At 43.6% G+C, this 17,360-nt stretch overlaps 1 protein-coding gene across 11 annotated transcripts in view; it reads right to left on the bottom strand.

Annotated features, from left to right (window-relative positions):
• Window positions 1-17,360, bottom strand: part of PHYHIPL (phytanoyl-CoA 2-hydroxylase interacting protein like) — a 129,123-nt gene that overhangs the window by 29,398 nt on the left and 82,365 nt on the right. Inside the window, exons 1-2 of one of the 11 annotated variants that reach the window (XM_083845269.1) lie at window positions 2,401-2,469; window positions 1,285-1,376 (exon numbers count right to left, since the gene is read on the bottom strand). The exons of 7 other annotated variants lie outside the window; for them this stretch is intronic. Coding sequence is in view for 2 of the 4 variants with exons in the window: in XM_083845272.1 (XP_083701398.1) it covers window positions 5,181-5,286 (106 nt within the window). In the remaining 2 variants the exon portion in view is untranslated. Of the gene's footprint in view, window positions 1-1,284; window positions 1,377-2,140; window positions 2,470-5,180; window positions 5,453-17,360 lie in introns of those variants that run through there. 3 more of the 11 variants (XM_083845270.1, XM_083845272.1, XM_083845273.1) reach the window with 3 other exon arrangements.

The following is a 17,360-nucleotide window of genomic DNA, read 5'->3' as shown; positions in this document are numbered from 1 at the left end:
AATATCACACAGGCATCTCTGTTATACTAGGTCTTAACATAAGGATTATCTATTATGCTCAGAACTCATTATTAACAAAACAAAACACAATAACAACAAACTATGCAAGTCTCATTCAGGACACTGAGTATTACTTCCAAACTTGTATCTCTCAGTTGTTCTTCGTGTAGGAGTCCACCTAGAAATTCATTTTTTTCCTGTCTCTCTGACTTACAGGACAATATTTCCAAAATAGCAGTGACACTGCTCCGTAATGCCATGAAAGGGATTTGAAGAATGGCTTCAGAGCCTGGATGATGCCACTCTATCCCTCCTGTTCAAAAGACAAATATGTACATGATATGGCCAAGGAAACTCCTCTCATCTACAAATTCCAGAAATGTGTTGCAGAATGCCCTGATAAACCCAACATGACAATAAACTTCTGAAATAAATAAGAAAACATGAGACAACCTCAAATAGCATGGAAAGCCAGAGATACAAGTTGTTTATACAAGACAGAAATGCCATCTTAGCTTGTATGATGTAATACCTATATAAAAGCTTTTTAGACTAAACAATTTTGATGGTGTCAAGTGTTTGGATGGTGATTGAATTGATTTACGTAACTGAAGCTGGCTAAGACCCCGATTCCAGTTGTGATCCTGACACCCAAATACTATCTTCATATATTATGAACACACAGAAAAAACAAAACAAAACAAAACACTTTAAAAACAGGTTAGTAAGACTGTATAGTTTAAACCATCAATAGTAAGAAACATCAGAATGAAGCATACTTGAATAACCTTAAATTGTCCCCTTTGTATGTTCAAATTATGATATAGTCTTTAATTGCATGATTACATACTATTTTTCTACACAAATTCTGACTCATTCAACATATTGAATAGTGCGTACATAATGAACTATTTTTCTTTTAACAGCTATTCACTATTGTTCAGTGTGTAGTCCCAGGACTTATTTATTACACATTATTCAGATTCTGCTCTGAAGACAAAATTATGAATTTAATCATGGGCTTTTCCAAGTACCTCATGGGTTTTCCAGGCTACTATGGTGCCTGGCTGCTTAACAAACATTCATTAGTTTATTTTGAAAACATCTCTGTGAGGGAAGGAAATAATATTACTTCCATTTTACACATAGAAAAGTGAGGCATGGAGAAATTAAAAAAAAGTTACTTTCAGTGCCTATTTAACATCATTAATATCTCTCCCCACCCCCCAAGCATTTAGCACCGTGCTTTCTGTACGTTCAAAGTCTCACTCTCACTGACATTACCTGCAAATGATGACTCTCAGTACCCTTGAAATCCTGATAGCACGGTTCCAGAATCAAGCACCCAGAAAAGGAGGAACACGAGTAACAAATCCCTGTGAAAAGTAGGTAGCTCTTGCTCAGCTTCATGCAGGTCAGACAAAATTTTTTTTCTCCATTATTTCTTCCCGTACTTTGCTTCCAACACGACCACTCAACATCCCCAGTATTCACGACACAACCTTCAATGTCCTAGCACCATGCCAGTTCTGCATAGAGGACTGTACTTTACCATTTCCTAGCTTTAAGAGCTTAACTTGGTAACCCTAACAACCCATTATGTCTGCCATTTCTTAGGTCTTACAAAACAGCACCTGAACAAAAGATGAAATTCTACTTGTAGCTTCGTATCAATCCTCACATAGGTAACCAGCAGCATTGGAACATTTAGGTGCACAGTTAACAGCCACCTGCATAGTACCACCTGAACTAAAGAGCCTGCTGTCAGCCATACCAAACTGCCATCCTTCAAATGGATAAGCACTGAAAAAGGATGTCATGCTTTGCCAGGGGATTTTAGATATCTTTGCCGGTAAATAAACAAGGAGATGGCATCTGGCTATGGAACGTTGCATGTACTCATACACACTGACCTTTGTCTGCCTACCACCAAAAGATAGCTACTTCTGTCCTCTTCCTTGAGCTTGTTCCTGTCCTGCCCCTTCTTCCACTGCCCAGCCACCCTCCAGAAGTCCTGTTCTTCATTCCTAAGGCTGTCATTTTGGTCCCAGCCTCTTTGCTCAGCAAGTCTCAGTTACATTAATTTACCCCTAATCTCTGTGGTCCCAACTGCCCCGTTCCCCCACCCACATTGTCATACTTTCCGTCTCTTCTTTGCAGACAGGTCTCCAGGTTTTCTCTTCTTCACAGGCTCCCAATTCTAATTCCATCCTCATTCACCCAACTCATCTAATCTGGGTGAACACCTCCTCCTCTTATTTTCCCAACTTTTCTTCTCTGGGTACCCCATCCAAATCTGGATTTCCTCCCTTGCTACTTCATCTTCTTTTCCCATTCTCATTCGAGGTCATTCTTCCCACCCATTTTCACATGCAATTTAATCCTCATAAACATCTCCACCTTTTAAGTTTCTTCTGTTCTTTCGCCCTCAACCAGCCGCAGCCTGTCTCTACTAGCTCCATGCCCGTGTGCCTTCTGGGCCAATCCTCTCGCTCCTCTCCCAGTCCAATACTCCCAAGTTCCAACATCTTCGTTGAAGATTTGCTGCTCTGCTTTTCTCCTTTTTGCATTTGGATAGGTGCCTTTCTCTCCCCAGCTGCCTGTGCCAACTGCGGGAGCACAGAAAGCAGATGACAGCGTTGCTGCTCTCCCGCTGGCAGGACTCCAGCAGCCCAAGTGCAGGCATCTGTAGGGGGAGCCCTGAACAACGAAGGAAATTCAGCTCCTAAAATCTGTCACTGTTCTTTCTACCAAGTCTCTGAAAAGGAGAGTTTTTTCAAAATTTCGGAAGTTATATATACATTCACAGAATTGGCCTGTTCATGACGCAAAGGCCATCTATCTACTAAAGGTTAATACCCAGGTAGGGTCAATACAAATTTCGCAAAATGGTCACCAGAATTTTAAACACAGCTCAAACATTCTTTCCCTGCCTAAGTTCACAAAAATATGGCTGCAACATTCAGATACGGCAAAGGAAAGCAACAAATGATGTGCTTTTTTTCTGCAAAGTCAGTTCATTAGAGTTCTAAGGAACTAAATGTTGCCCTGTGCAACAGACTAATACAAATCTGTGCTAGTAGACACAACTAAAATAAGAAAAAAATGCAAGATATATTCATAAATAACAAAGAATGCTGAAAATAAGAGCTGATAATTGGCTTTATAATTTTGCATTCACTTTAAACCAAATCTTACTAGGTGTTTTTATTTAAAGATCTCCAAAATGCATACATTTCTTTTATTTTGCCTGAAATTTTTAAGTTTTCTAAATGGTCTGATTCATTAAGAGAGGTGGTGATATCTGTAAAAAACCTGAAACAAACAGGAAAAAAAAACTAAAAAGATATGGATTGTGATATTATTAATTGCTCACTCCGATTCCTGGATTTCTGGTTCCTGTATATTCTACCACAGAAGGTATAACCCAGTTTTCTGAATACAAAATGTTTCAATATCAATTCCCTCATCTTAAAAATACAAGAAAAATATTTTGTTATCTGTGTAAATATTTCATTATTGCTTACAGTTTTACTGCAACATTGCCTGCAATTCCAAATTAAGAGTGCAGCAGAATTTATATCATGGTTGAATTTGCTGTGCTACCATTTCGTTGGCTGTCTTCATGGCTGCTATTGTTTAGGGATAAAGGACATTTTCAAAAGATTAAAATCTAGCTTAATTCACGACAGGTAACACATATTTATGTTTATTGCAAAACTTTGACCTCAGTGATACCAGCATACCATCCTGACAGCTCAGTCTTTCACAGCTAAGATACACTAAAATAAATCATAAGTATTTATAATATAAATGCACTAACTAAACCCATGCACACAGTTGGGGATATAAATGTGTTGCACATGCATTTGCATGCTTACCTAGAAAGATTAACACCCAAATCTTTGCTTGCTTGTTTTTATGATCCCATTTAAACAAGCTTTTTGATACATAAGTGCCACCTGTAGGAAATACTGAAGTATGCTCCAGTGTGATCTTGTGCCAAGTAAGGTACTGAGTTGCATATTTTGTATGCCCGATGTAGGTGCCCCTGTCAGAAATTCGACCACATATGATAGGAAGGAATGACCCCGTATGATACGGGCTTGCTTGATGGAGATTGGTTTGTCAAGTCAGATCTACAGGGAAGCTGTTGTTTTATTGTGAACCCCACTCAAACAGGAATTAAAATGAAAAATAAAAAGCACTATTTTTTCCATTTGCCGGTCTCTATGACTCTGTTTCACAGAAATCATGCATGTTTAACTACAGAATGTTGAACCAAATAGTGTCTGAGATGATTAACATGGAGTACTTCACTACAACTGCCTGGGGCAGACAAATATTAGGGATTGCATAATTTTTCCATTTTCACTTCTCGCCAGCATCAATAAAAAGAAACAAATGTGAAATAGTGTTTTAACAAAGCAAGCCCAGCCTCTGCTACTACATATGTAGTTCATTTTTTCTAAGTAGTGCATTAGGCTTGAGAGGACGGAAGTGGATATTCTACCTTAGATCAAACATCAAAAAAAAAATCAAAGAATTGCCAATGCCACTGCAAAAATGATTACTGAAAAGACTTTTCAGTGCATTAGCAATTAATTGATTTTTTCAAGAAAAACACAGAGCTTACAGAATTTCATTGTTTAAAAGGTTTAGTCTGTTTTGGTCAAAGGAGCGAAGTATTTCATCAGAACTAATTTGTAAAAAAAAAAAAAAAAAAAAAAAAAAAAGGCTGAGGAAGCTGTCTGCCTGTTCCTGTATACGCTACCTATGACAGGCTCTGACAATCCACCCACAGCAAGGAAATAGTTGAATTAATGCCACTGTGTGTCATTCACTCGTACGGGATTGCCGTTGCCCAGTATGTGCACCTGCTAACACACACCGTACGCTCAAAGCACGCTACATCCATCAAAACGAGAAGTTATTTTTGCCAAGCAGACACTCGGACGAGAGGATGGGCACGGTCGGGTATCGGCACGCCACCGGTGGCTCTCTCCCGGCCGGCAGCCCGGGCTTCTCCCCGCGGTCTGCCCCCGGAGCGCTGCGCTCCGCCGCCCCCCGCGGCCCCGCCGCCCGGTGCTGTCCGCGGTGCTGACCCGCCCGCCCCGTCCCTTTTGTTCTCGCTGGCGGCGGGGCGGCGGCGGACAAAGGGCCGCGCGGCGCGGCCTTACCGTCCCTCTCGCAGAGCTGGATGGCCTCCAGGCTCAGGTTCTTGAGCACCTCCTCGCAGGGGCTGCCGGGGCTGCTCATGGTGGGCGCCAGGCGCGGAGCCTCCATCGCGCCCCTCGCCGCTCCCTGCTGTGCCTGGGCGCCGGGCGGGGCGGGCGGGCGGGGAGGGAGCGCGGAGCGGGGCCGTCACCGCAGCGAGCGGGGAGGGGGCGGCCGCGTTTAAAGGGGCCGCGCCGAGACGCCGCGGCGGCTCGCCCGCTCCCCCCCCGCCCTTATGTAACGGCCGCGCCGCCGCACCCGCGCCCCCCCCGCCGCGGGCACGCGCCGGCCCCTCACGGCGCGACCGTTACTAACGGCCGGCGGCGCGCGAGCGGCTGAGGCGCCCCGCGGGCAGCGGCTGAGGCGCCCCCCGGGGAGCCCAGCGCCGCCGCCGCCCCTCTGCGGCCCGGCACCTGCCGCTGCTCGCCCTCGGGCCGCGCTGTGGGGCGCGCTGCCCTTGCGGAGGAGCCCAGAGCGCTGCGCCTGCCGCGGGAGCTCCCCTCGAGCCTCCCGTCACGGATCTGAGGGAGGAAATACTGCCCGTGGCTAGACGGCCGCAGCACGGGGAGAAGGTCGGGGGTGGCAGGGCCGGGGGCGAGAACTGCCACTTGCGGCCACCTTCCCGGCGCGCCTTCACTCGGCGCGAAGGACGAGTAACCCCGGTGCACCAGCGCCAGCCTTCTGTGAGAAGCACGGTTCTTTCTCAGCGGGGACAGGAATCCCACCCCAGCTAACAGCGTCAGGCACAAGAACTGGGCTGGCGAGAGAGCACTTTTAATTCGAGAGCAATAGAAGAAGAAACTAAAACGCTCACAGCACCGCACCCTTGGTGTGTGACAGCTCAGCTCCCTCACCGCAGGGCCACGGTGGAGATGAAGGGCAAACTCCTGGGCTCAGGCTGTGGAAGCACAGCGCGCTTTCCCAGTTTTTCCCAGATCAAATTTGGGATCAGGGTACTCGTGGTCGGATGAGATTGCCTGCCTCCAGATAAACCAGTTTCAGTCCATTTCCTACCTCACAGCATAAGTGTTCCTGGCACCTCTCTGCTCACCTTTTTGTTTCACAAAACCGAAATTGGCCCCATTTGGCCACTGATAAATTACCCTGCACAGGTCCCTGACAACCTTGTGGCAGTGATGTCTCCGGGCCGGTACCGCCAGCTGGCAAGCCTCAAGTACCCCTAAAGCTCCCGTCCGCCAGTGGAACCCCAGCAGCCTCCCAAGCCTCCCCCAGTGCGTGCTCCCTGATCTGATGCGGTCCCAAGCTCCATGCAGTCAAATGTTTGTCACTCAGGTGGCTTTCCACCGGACTTTGGGATCATCCTGTTCTTTATGATGGTTTCTAGGGACACTAAGCTGAGGAAATGAGCTCTGGCATTATCTTTCACAAAGCCATTGCCAAGAGCTGCTGTCTGGGAGAAGGGAACAGATTTGAGGAGCCCTGACTTCCACAGCACCTTCAAAGGGCCGTGGTGCAGCACAGGAAGAAAGCACAATGCTGAGCACCCTTCCTGCTCCATCTCCTCCCTGCTCCCTCCCTCTCTCGCTCACCTTCTATTTTCTGCTCCTCTGCCTCTGCTGTTTTTTTCACCTCAAATGAAAACGTGTGAAGAAGGGTCAGACAGAGGAAAAATGGAGTGAGTGGGAAGGAAACCTAAAGGAAGAGAAAATGAAAAGGAAGCAATAACAGACAGGGTGGGAGAGTGTGAGTCAACAGGGAGGTGGGGAGGGAGAGGAATATATGAATGAACACACAGACAGAACGAGGACAAATGTAGAATCTGAGAGGGAAGAAATTAAAGTGGGTGAGACTGCATTCATCAGGTTTTAATTTTGGCTCTAACAACCATTCATTCCCTGCATAGAAGCAAACCCTTCCTACTCATATTGCGACTGTTCTTAGCACACCGTCATCTCCTACATAAGGCTGGGTAATTTCTTTCTTTGAAGACGCTGTGTTTAGTCTCTCAGCCTTATGCTCCACGTTCGTTCCTTTCCACAACCGTGGCCGACTTCTCAGCAGCTCACAACAACCATGTAACTTATTTGCTACAACATTACATAAAGTCCATTTGAGGCAGATGGTGTTGTTTAATACTGAGAGAATTCCAATTTTATTCTCGCTGCCTCTATTTAATACATCATTCTCTCCTCTACTTTTTATTTTGAGCTAGTGAGATTGGGATTTTAAGGACTGATGGATTTTGCATAGATATTTGAAAGCAGACAGTCTTGGGGGTGTTCCCAGTCCTCCAAGGCCTCTCATTTCTCAGCTGCCTTTTAGTAATAACTTCTGGCTGAACTGCATCTATTTATCTCCCCAAACCATCACACTTTTTTTGAAGAAAAGACTAGATAGTGTACAAATACTGCCAGACTCCTGTGGAACGGTGCCACAGAGAAACCTATTCCACAGCTCTGCCCTTCCGAAGCATGAAACAAGCTAGACCTGCCTGTGACAGCTTTTTGCAGAGTCACTCTTCAGACATGCTTCCTTCAGCCGATAGCTATTCCCATCACCTGGGCTAGGCATAAACACTCTGTAAAGCTCAAATTACTCCCAGATTTCATTCCATTTACTGTACTGGAGTCACTCCGTGATGCCCTAGGTATTTCAGTCTCGAAGCACACAGCACTATCCTAGTGTTCCTCTTATCTGAGAGAACTGTATACTCAGCTTGTCTCCTGAACAAGGAATAGCATTATCTGAGGCACAAATTACATTTGTGCTAAAGGATGACAGAGCCTCAGCCTATAATCAGAAAGTTTATTCTGAGGTGGATTATCCCTGACAGTGTTTAGCAAAAAATGTCACAAATCACAAATATGGGTCAACATTATGTAATGGGAAGCCTGCCAATGGCAGCAGAATATTAGAGACAACGAAGTGGCATGTGTCTAGAACTGCAAAAGCTTGCAAAAAATCTGCCACAACACCAACCTCCAGCACTTTCAACATTAGATAAGAAGGGTATTACCAGTTTCTGTAGTTCAACATGGGTGTATCTGTTATTACGGCAACCTTGTGCAAGCAGAGAGAAGCAGCATTTTCTAACACATTAGCAGTACCAGCAAACATGGGCTGTGGCATGCACCTCTTGCCTGGCCAGGTTCAACAGCCTCAGCTCTCCTGCGTTCGCCTGGCATTCACAGCCCCCAGGCAGGGCACAAAGGTCTTGCAGCAGGGCTACCATGTACAGCAGACAGGCAGAGAGGCTTCCCACTGGGAAGCTTCTTTCCTGCAAGCCATGACCTTATTCAAGCCATAAACACAAGAGGAAAAGGTGCTCTCCTCCCCACAAACAAAACCGCGCCATCACAAACTTCAGTCCTGCCTCTGTTATCTTAGCACTCCATCTTGGTAAAAGTGCTTCGTAGCAGCAGAGTACAGCACGGAGCAGTAAGGAAACAGCATTGTCCTTATTTGAAAACACTTTTTCAGTTCACACTAGCAGGTTTTCATTTGTGAGTTAAAAAAGAAACCTTTCTCAGACTTCCGCAAGACTCAGAGTTTCAGCCATTTCTTCCCACTTGGAAATAAAAAAGACTTGTGTTATTGCTCAATGGACTGTGGAAACAGAAGGCAGAAAGGCTACAGACATGGTTTTCAGTAAAGCAAAACAAGGGAGCAAAAAAAGGCAGCCCTTTTTTCTATTAATGTCACTTCTGAGAAGAGCAAAACATTAAAGGTCAGAAGCACGGAAGGGTCAAAAATAGTATCCAGCATTTTGGGTCATTCCTAATAAGACCAAGACTAAACTTAGCAAATAACTCCTGAAGACTCATGGAAAAACACTTTGCAATTTCATGGTCATTCTTTGTCTTTAGTGGACATCCCAGTGTTTCAGCATGCAAAGGCATATACTTGCAAATGATTGTGTGCAAGATATTCTTGGAATACCATAGGACTGAAGTAAAGTCCACACAGTAGTGACAGGAAGACAAAAAAAGATTTAAGACCCTTTAGTGAAAGCCGCAACTGTGTAGAGTTAATGCGCAGTGTGACACAGCTTCCTTTTCTACACTGAGAAAGACATTGATGTATGACAGTTTGGCACACCAGGCACGGTATCTCGCTGGGAACCTCTCTGCTTTTTCTCAGATAGCTTAGCAAGAGCCTCCTCAAATGCTCAGACAGAAAGGGTGATGGCACGGATCCCCCTTTTTTCTCTGGGAAAATCCAAGGCAGAGCAGCAGTGTTTGCGTCTTAAATCCCAAGTGAGTCTTTCACACTCTCCCCCCTCCACTGGGGTCACTGCTGCAGACAGGCACCCTGGCACTAAGTCCTGTGGCCAGGCTGCGGCTCTCTCAGAAAGGGGTCCTGTCGGTTGGTTTCTGCTCTCGTCTTGCTTGTGATGCTGGGAAGCCCTCACGACTTGTGGGAACTGTCCAGTGGTTTATATACAATAGCTCATACATCTCAAAATGCCTCTCCTTCTCTGTTTGGAAGGCTCCACTGCAGTAATTGCATTCAGTTTATGCATTCAGGCTTTTCTTGCAAGGCCAAAAAGCATACTATAAAACACCAAAGATACAATTCTGAAGTAATCTTTTGAATTCTGGTGCCAGGGATCCACTCACAAATCTAGTTTTTTGTATAACATGGCATGGAATGGCATCTGTAAAACTAGTCTGCTACTCACTCAGGTAAAAAGCCAGTCAGTGTGAGAAAGAGGCAACACAGAAAGAGAGTCACAAAAGCATGCGGAGCACAGACAGGGCAACAAAGTGTGACTGCTTTTCAAGTCTCCCAGCACAAATATTAGAGAGTGTCAAATGCAGTTAACAACAACCATCTTCAAAACAAAGAGGAGGAGGAGGTGATACTTCACACAATGCTTATTACACTTGTAGAGCTTTTTGCCAAGGGAGAGTGTCGATGCTAAAAGTTTGCACTGGATCAAGGAGAGGCTAGAAAAGTTCAGGGGAAAGAAATCCTTCAGAGTTACTAAATGCACAAGTGATTCAGGGTCCCTTAGCTGGAAACGATTAGAGTCTGGGGAAGAGTTACTGAAGAGAAGTATATGTGCTTGTCTTGCTCTTCTCTAAACAACCATTTACAACCATTGCTGAAGACAGGAAGCTGTGCTTGGTAGCTCTTTGGTCTGACCCAGCACCGTCAAGGAAATGCTCTGGTATCTACCCTTTCATCCCTCATTCCCCATCCCCACTCATAATAAACACTTCAAAATTTGGAGCTCTCCAACTGTACCATCTGGGTATGCAACTTCCAACTTACTCTGAGCATTGTAAGCAGTTAAAAGGAAATGTTCCTCTCATATTAATGAAAAGATATCAAGCAAATTATTATTTTATTAATGCTATTTATACTTCTGCTTTCTGAATTTCAGTTTTCTGATCTGCTTTGTAAAGCCCAAATAAGCATTTAAGAAAGACAAATTCATCACAGACGACTATAATGTATTTGTGGCTTCATAAAATTTATTTGTTGCCTAATGGGCACAAAGTACTGTTAATGATTGCCATTATCATTTATTTATTTGCTTTTCTTTAAGTTTAGCCTCACTTTATTAGATCTGTGGTATCTCTAGAGAACAACTAGAACCGTTTATATTCCCTCTCTCCTCTGTGCTGTTAATCATTCTCCTTACTTCAGTATCATTTTCACATTTAATTAGTGCTTTATCCTCCACATACTGGACCATATCTTGACCTTTAAAGGATACTACTGAGTACATATCCTCATGCATATCCCCACGAATGCTGACTGCTATTCAGATTTAATTTCTGTCTACAGTTCAGTGGCCAGCTTGTGATACCTTTAAATGAATTTTAGCCCAAGCTGACTTGATTTTGTATTTCCCTTAAGAAATTGTGCAACAGAGCATCAATACCTCTGTAAAAGTCTTAATGCTACTCTGTACTCTACTAACCTGTCACCATCATTAAAAAAAAAAAAAAGACAGAGGAACTTGCTAATTTGCACGGTTTAGTTTACTGTAGTACACCTGTGTCATATCTGGGTCTCATTATACTATTCGCTTCCATATGAATAAATTTTCTCCTCCTGCTTTCATATTTATACTATTACTTTCAATCTTGAACCATGCTCTTAAAACAATAGTTTCCATAGTTACTCTTAATTCAATTTTTAAAGCCTGTGACATGCTGATACTTCATTAGTCTCCCAATACCTCCTCAATTCCCTGTGATACTTTAACAACTAGCTGTTCTATCAGTTCTATAAATACCCAAAGGGACACCTCAGCTGTATTTGTTCAAGTGATGATATTTCATTATGTATTTCTTAGTTACTTTTTCCCAGCAGTTCACAATTACATCAATGATTTCTTAACCAAGCCATTATTCAAAGTTTAATCCCCTTCCCAATAAACTTCATGGCAAAAGTCCAATTAGTTTTAGTGGGAATAAGAACTGGTCCCAAAATTTATCTCCCTATTACAAATTAATTACCATTAGTATTTTCTTGGTAAAGTCATTTTGCTGCACTGTGCCTTCAGGACTTACAACAGTCTCTTCATATTATCTTTAACCTCTTGGCACCTTTTTCAATGTATTTTCTGGCTGTCCCCATTTTTCTTTTGTGCACTAAACTTGGAATATAAAAGCCTATTTTGGTGGCCCTCCAGTTTTCAGTTTCCTAGTGTGGTTAATATTTTACTTTTACTTGCTTAAGTAGCCCACGGTGACCAATTCCTCTCTTTGGTGTTTCCCATTTTCATTGGAACAAGTTACATTTCTGCTTGCTTTCCATTACAGTATCTTCTAGAGTCTTTCCCACTGCCCTTCCCCTTTCCACAAAGGCTTTTCACGATTACCTGGAATGATCCTGTGCGTTAGATTTTCCTTATGATACTACACCCCTTCACTGGATGACATCAAAACTATTTGAAGACAGCCACGCAGGACGTAATACATAATAAAGTCTAAGTGACTGATTCTTCAATGTCATCTACTGATCTAGCTTTTGTATAACTACAGAGGTTTACATTTTTTGTTTGTTTTGTCTTTTGTATAGGCACAGAAGATGGTCATTTCAGATTAATGCTGGTGCCTGCCAGGTTTGCACTACCAAGATCTACTATGGCTGAGGTCACGTGGCAAGACAGGAAAGACTTCACTGTCTTATCCCCCCCTGCTACCATAAAAAAAAAAAAAAAAAAAAAAAAGCAGCTAATTAACTGCTAAGGAAACAGAAGGAAAATTATGCTAAATGAATGAGAAGAAGACACCCAGACATTCCCTCTCCTTGGCTCAGAGCCTAGATGCGTAGTGAGACTAGGCTTGTATTTCACTCACTTGACTCACAGTCACTTACTACAAACTCTTGCACTCTCTTTCAGATCTCTGATTATTTAACTGTGAGACCCACAATTAGAATTTCACAAAGAAATACATTAGAAACGGCAATTAAGAGTTGTGTTTTACGTGGTTTTGTTCTGGTAGGGATGTATGCCCGCTTCAGCAGCCATATACAGGCAGATAAGATAGGGAGAGAATACAAACAGACAATAAAGTGGCTATTAGTTTATAGCACTGTTTTAACATTCATCAGCATTTCAATTAAACCATGCTCCGCTCTGAACAATGTCTTATCACCATTACTTGCGTTCTGAATATATGCCAGCCCTACAGCGCGTTCTTTATATGCATTATAGCAACCCTTACAGATTGCTGTTCCTGTACAGTGCCCCGGAGCGCTTAGAATCAGTGGAGAGATCATAGCATTGTGAGCCTTGAAAATCACAAGACTGACTCCAAAATCAGTCAGTGACTGATGCGCTGCTCGTGATTCTTAGACCAGGCTGCACAGGAGGACAGTTGCAAAGGCTGATGTTATCCTAAGGAGCTTATTCGCCCTAGGATCTTTCCACAGCCAGTGGGGAGTGGCAAATTCCTCTACAGCATGTCTCCACAAGAGCTCATTGTAGGTGCACTCGGTTGCCCCAGAAGAAGTGCTTTCTCTTGATTCTGCAAGAAGCTGAGGAAGAAAAGCACCCTGAAGCTAAAGCCAGTCTTTGTGAATGCCCCCCAGCTTATTCTTATATGGTTGTAACAGCCGCCTCTGATAATCTGCAAGATACTTTGCAATGAGAAACGAGAACAGCAGATGTGTCAAAACCCCCCTTTGAGGCTAACATTAGCCCCTGTAAAAGCCTCTCACCCCCTTGTCCGAAGTTCAGGCAGCTTAATATACATGGCACGCTCCCAGGGACAGTGCTGGCTGCCAAGCAGAGCAAGCAGTCATTTGTCCAGGCACAGCTGCTGCCTGATGACAGAGGTCTGACAGTGGCTCCCCTGTGATGGAGCGTGGGTCTGTTTTCAGACTTGTCTGATCACTGCTTATCTGTGGCCTGCTGAACTCGCATCAAAAGCTCATCATCTGTAAATTTGTTTTTTCTAATTTCCTCTTACTCTTCCACTAATCGCTAACCTGATATCTTGTGTGAGCTTTTTTTTTTTTTCCTTTTGGTATCAGTATTTTTTATTCTTACTTCCTTCTAATTGTTCTCAGTTTTCAATCTAACCTCGTCTACTCCCATCTGTCTCAATGCCAACTTCTGAATAATGTATCTCCACATAAATTCAATTTAGCCACTGATGTAATTTTTTTAGGTTTCAACACATGACATCTACCTGGTCATATCTGGTGTGGGGAGGAGAAATGAGGTAGAGAATAGCAAAAAAGGCAAAAAATTGCTTTCGTTGTTGACAATTTTTTTAGTGAAATTAAATTTACTGGTCTCTTCTCCTTAGCATGACTATTTACATTATCAGCTGCTAGATGAGAAAGTTGTCTCTATGGATTTTATCAATTTCATAACATATTCCTTGTCATGCTGTGGAGAGATGAATCTGTGCATATAAGCAGCAGGAAAGTTTTAGAACAGCAGACCAACAAAAGTAACCAAGTAAGGTGGAGCTATACAGAGTTTTGGAGTTTAAATGCTAGTCGCCTAGATTAGCTCCACCATTTTGCGTGGGCAATAGCTACATTACTACAGTTTATTTCCTTAATTTTTTAGAACATTCACTACCCTTTGAAGCTGTAGCTCCTTCAAAATAATTTAGAGGTTGCACCAGTCTAATTATACACAGGTCTAAAGTGATACAGTTAATGTCATACAAAAACCGAGCACAGAAAACCCCTTTAATTTCTATGTACCATTAAACAGCACCTGCCAGGAATGAGTTAGCCCTGGTATTAAGATAATACCAAAGCTTGTGTGTATTTTGGGAGCAGAGCTAAACATTCATTTGTAGCCCAAAATCTAGAAACATATTACTACTACCTGTGTGTTTACATGCATAAAATGTATACAAGCAAGGTTACTCAGAAAAGGCAGATATGGCACAGAGTAAGCCTAAGGAGAGGCGGAAAACTGAAATTCTTCAGCACTGATCAAGTACTTCTCACATTTGCCTAATAGTGCAATAGAAATGATGCCAGTGGCACTACATTACATCCAAATACTCCATTCTCAGCAGAGAGTTTGAGACCAGAGTGAAAATGCTCTGCCATAACTTTTTATCATCTACCCTGTGGTTTTGTTCTTTCTTCAATAATATATCACTATAAACTTAGGAGAGTATACGTCAAGCTAAGTCCAACGGTTAATGAGATTAGCAGGTATCAGACCCATAGGCTATCTATAGCCTGACCACTAAGTCTCATGCCCTCAGGCGTTAATAACAGGGCTGTCACAACCATCAAAAATGCATGTAGCTGGCCTCTACCTGAACTGCAAGCAAAGCTTCCTGCTTCTAGCACAGCAGCAGAAATGTGTCTGATAGAAATGTGACAGCAACTAATTCAAGGAGAAAAACCAGGAAGATGTTCAAAGATGTTTTTAGGGCTTTTCCTCATGCTTAGGAGGAATAAGGGATGCTTACTGACAAACAAGACACACGTTGGGAAGCCCAGCTGTGAAAGCAGAGATTGCTTCCCCCACCCCTCTCACCAGGTAGCTCAAAACTGCATTCCAAAATAAAATTTGCAAAAAATGATCTTAAAAAAAGTGTGGTGAACACAATAGTTAATATGAGGAAAAACAAGCTATCTGGAGCTTGGTTTTATTTTGGTGCACGGTTCAGCATTTGAAACCTTGCCGTCCAGAATTTCTGAGAACAGTAGTTACCGGCAAGCAATATTAAATAGCAGACAGCTTGGGCAAAGATGTTCACTTCCAACGTGCGGCTGTTTGGTTGCAGAACACAAATGCCTGGGAGGTGCCAGGAGTGTCAACACAGAAATAGGAACAAGCAGTAGGATTAGACTACAGTTGGTTTAGGGTTTTCAGCACTCATTAAAATGACTGCCTGACAGTACTGTCTAAATGGAAATATTATGCGAGCTTCTGCAAACTGTGAATTCATCTTGGAGTAAAGCCTTCTTCCTGTATTTTGCTGGGAAAAACACATTAAGCACAAATATATTCAAATTGAAATAGATCATGCAACCAATTTTAGAGAGAATGCATGGTCTTATCCCTATTTTCTCATTGTGGATTTCTCCACCTCTCTAGGGACGGTGCTCTGAACTCCCTATTCCATCAAACATTCGCTGACCTTAACAGAAAATTGCTCATCTCAAAACACAGCTGAGCAAAGCAGCCAGCTGCCTTGCCTTCAGCCAGTTGTTCCCAAACCGGGGTTGCAATTCTGTGTGCAGCTGCAAGGGAGGGAACCGAGAGCGGGCTCAGTCCTCCAGCTCATCATGTGGTGGTTCCACAGACCATGGGAGCAAAAACTTGGCTACAGCAATGGTCAGGAGTATCTTCTTTCGCTGCTTTTAAATTGTTTTCTCCTCTTCCTCCCCCTCAATCAGCCATGGAGACTTATTACTGCTTGATCCATCCAAACCCTAAGGCAAAGTTTTCAGCACTGGGCATGCTCCTGCTGAGACAGTTTCCTATGAATTATAAAGTCGGGGCATTCAAGTAGTACATCAATTCCCTTCCCTCAGGCTGTCTTCATGAACGTTTATTCATCTTGAAATGATGGTACACTAAGAAGTCATTTAAGCTCTTAAGCTCCCCTGATCTCATGTCACAACTTGAAGGCAAACAACCAAAAGGGGAGAAGGCGAATGCTCGGAAAGCAAAAACAAAACAAAACAAAACAAACAAACAAAAAAAACAGAAACTCTAGCCACAAACATCTCTGCTGTTGCTGCAACTGCCTTTAAATGAAAAGATCACTCCCTGCGCAGGTACAACAGTGTGTTTTGCTGTATCACTTATAACAACCTTTGACTCAGTCCAACATTTCTGTGGACAAAAGATGATTGCTGTAGCGTCCTCTCTGTAGGGGGGTTTGGGAAGGAGGAGCAACAGATAGGAAGCCCCTCTACAGGCACCCTTTTAGAGACCGTACAGGAGGAGAAGAAATGCCAAAAAGATAGCCAGCCCTTTTCTGCTGTGGGAGGACTGTTGTCTATTTCTGACAAACAGAATACCAATCTGAGAGAGACGTAGCAGCTTAAAAATATTTTTCCTGTCATTATTAACAGCAGCATTGGCAGCCTTTGCAAAGCACCCTTGTGTTTCAAAGAAAACATTACCACGTGAATGCTAGCAGGGCACTTCCATAAAGGCTAGCGAACTCATTTCTTACAGCCTTAAATCGCATCTTCCAGGCCTGCTGGATACCAGGGGGATTTGCGAAGTCACTTGTAATGTTCTACCTGCTAACTAAAGAGCAGACAAATGCCTGCGGGCTGGGCTGGAGCTGCAGGCACACGATGCTCGCTGTGCTTCACTCCAGGAGCATAGATAGCACCGCTCCCCTTTCTCTCATGGCCTCTGCCACATGCCAACAAGCAAGCAGGAGCAGGGAAGCAGCTGACCGCTTCTGATGCCAAGGTGGACTGTAACAGTCTGTGCTTGCCAGCACTTCTCAAAGGAAAGGAGAAGGCAATGTTCCTCTTGAGCCTTGGGTGAGGGCAGAGGGAAGGAAGAGGAGGGGAAGCTGATCTCTCTACTCTTTCTCCTCTTGTGGGAGCTAAGCAGAGGAAGCCAGATTTCAGTAAATGTATGAACATCCCCTTCCCTGCCACGACACAGCAGCTACAGCAGCATTGTCAGAGCCTCAAAGCCAGCTCTCGACATTGAACTCCCTTAGTGTGGGCAAGACGAAGGCACAGGAGCCCCTGCGCACTCT

Source organism: Anser anser (genome assembly GCF_964211835.1).
Source record: "Anser anser genome assembly, chromosome: 7".
In the NCBI taxonomy this organism is placed as follows: Eukaryota; Metazoa; Chordata; class Aves; order Anseriformes; family Anatidae; genus Anser; species Anser anser.
The sequence above is the reverse complement of the archived record's forward strand: the minus strand, read 5'-3'. Positions and strand labels throughout refer to the sequence as shown.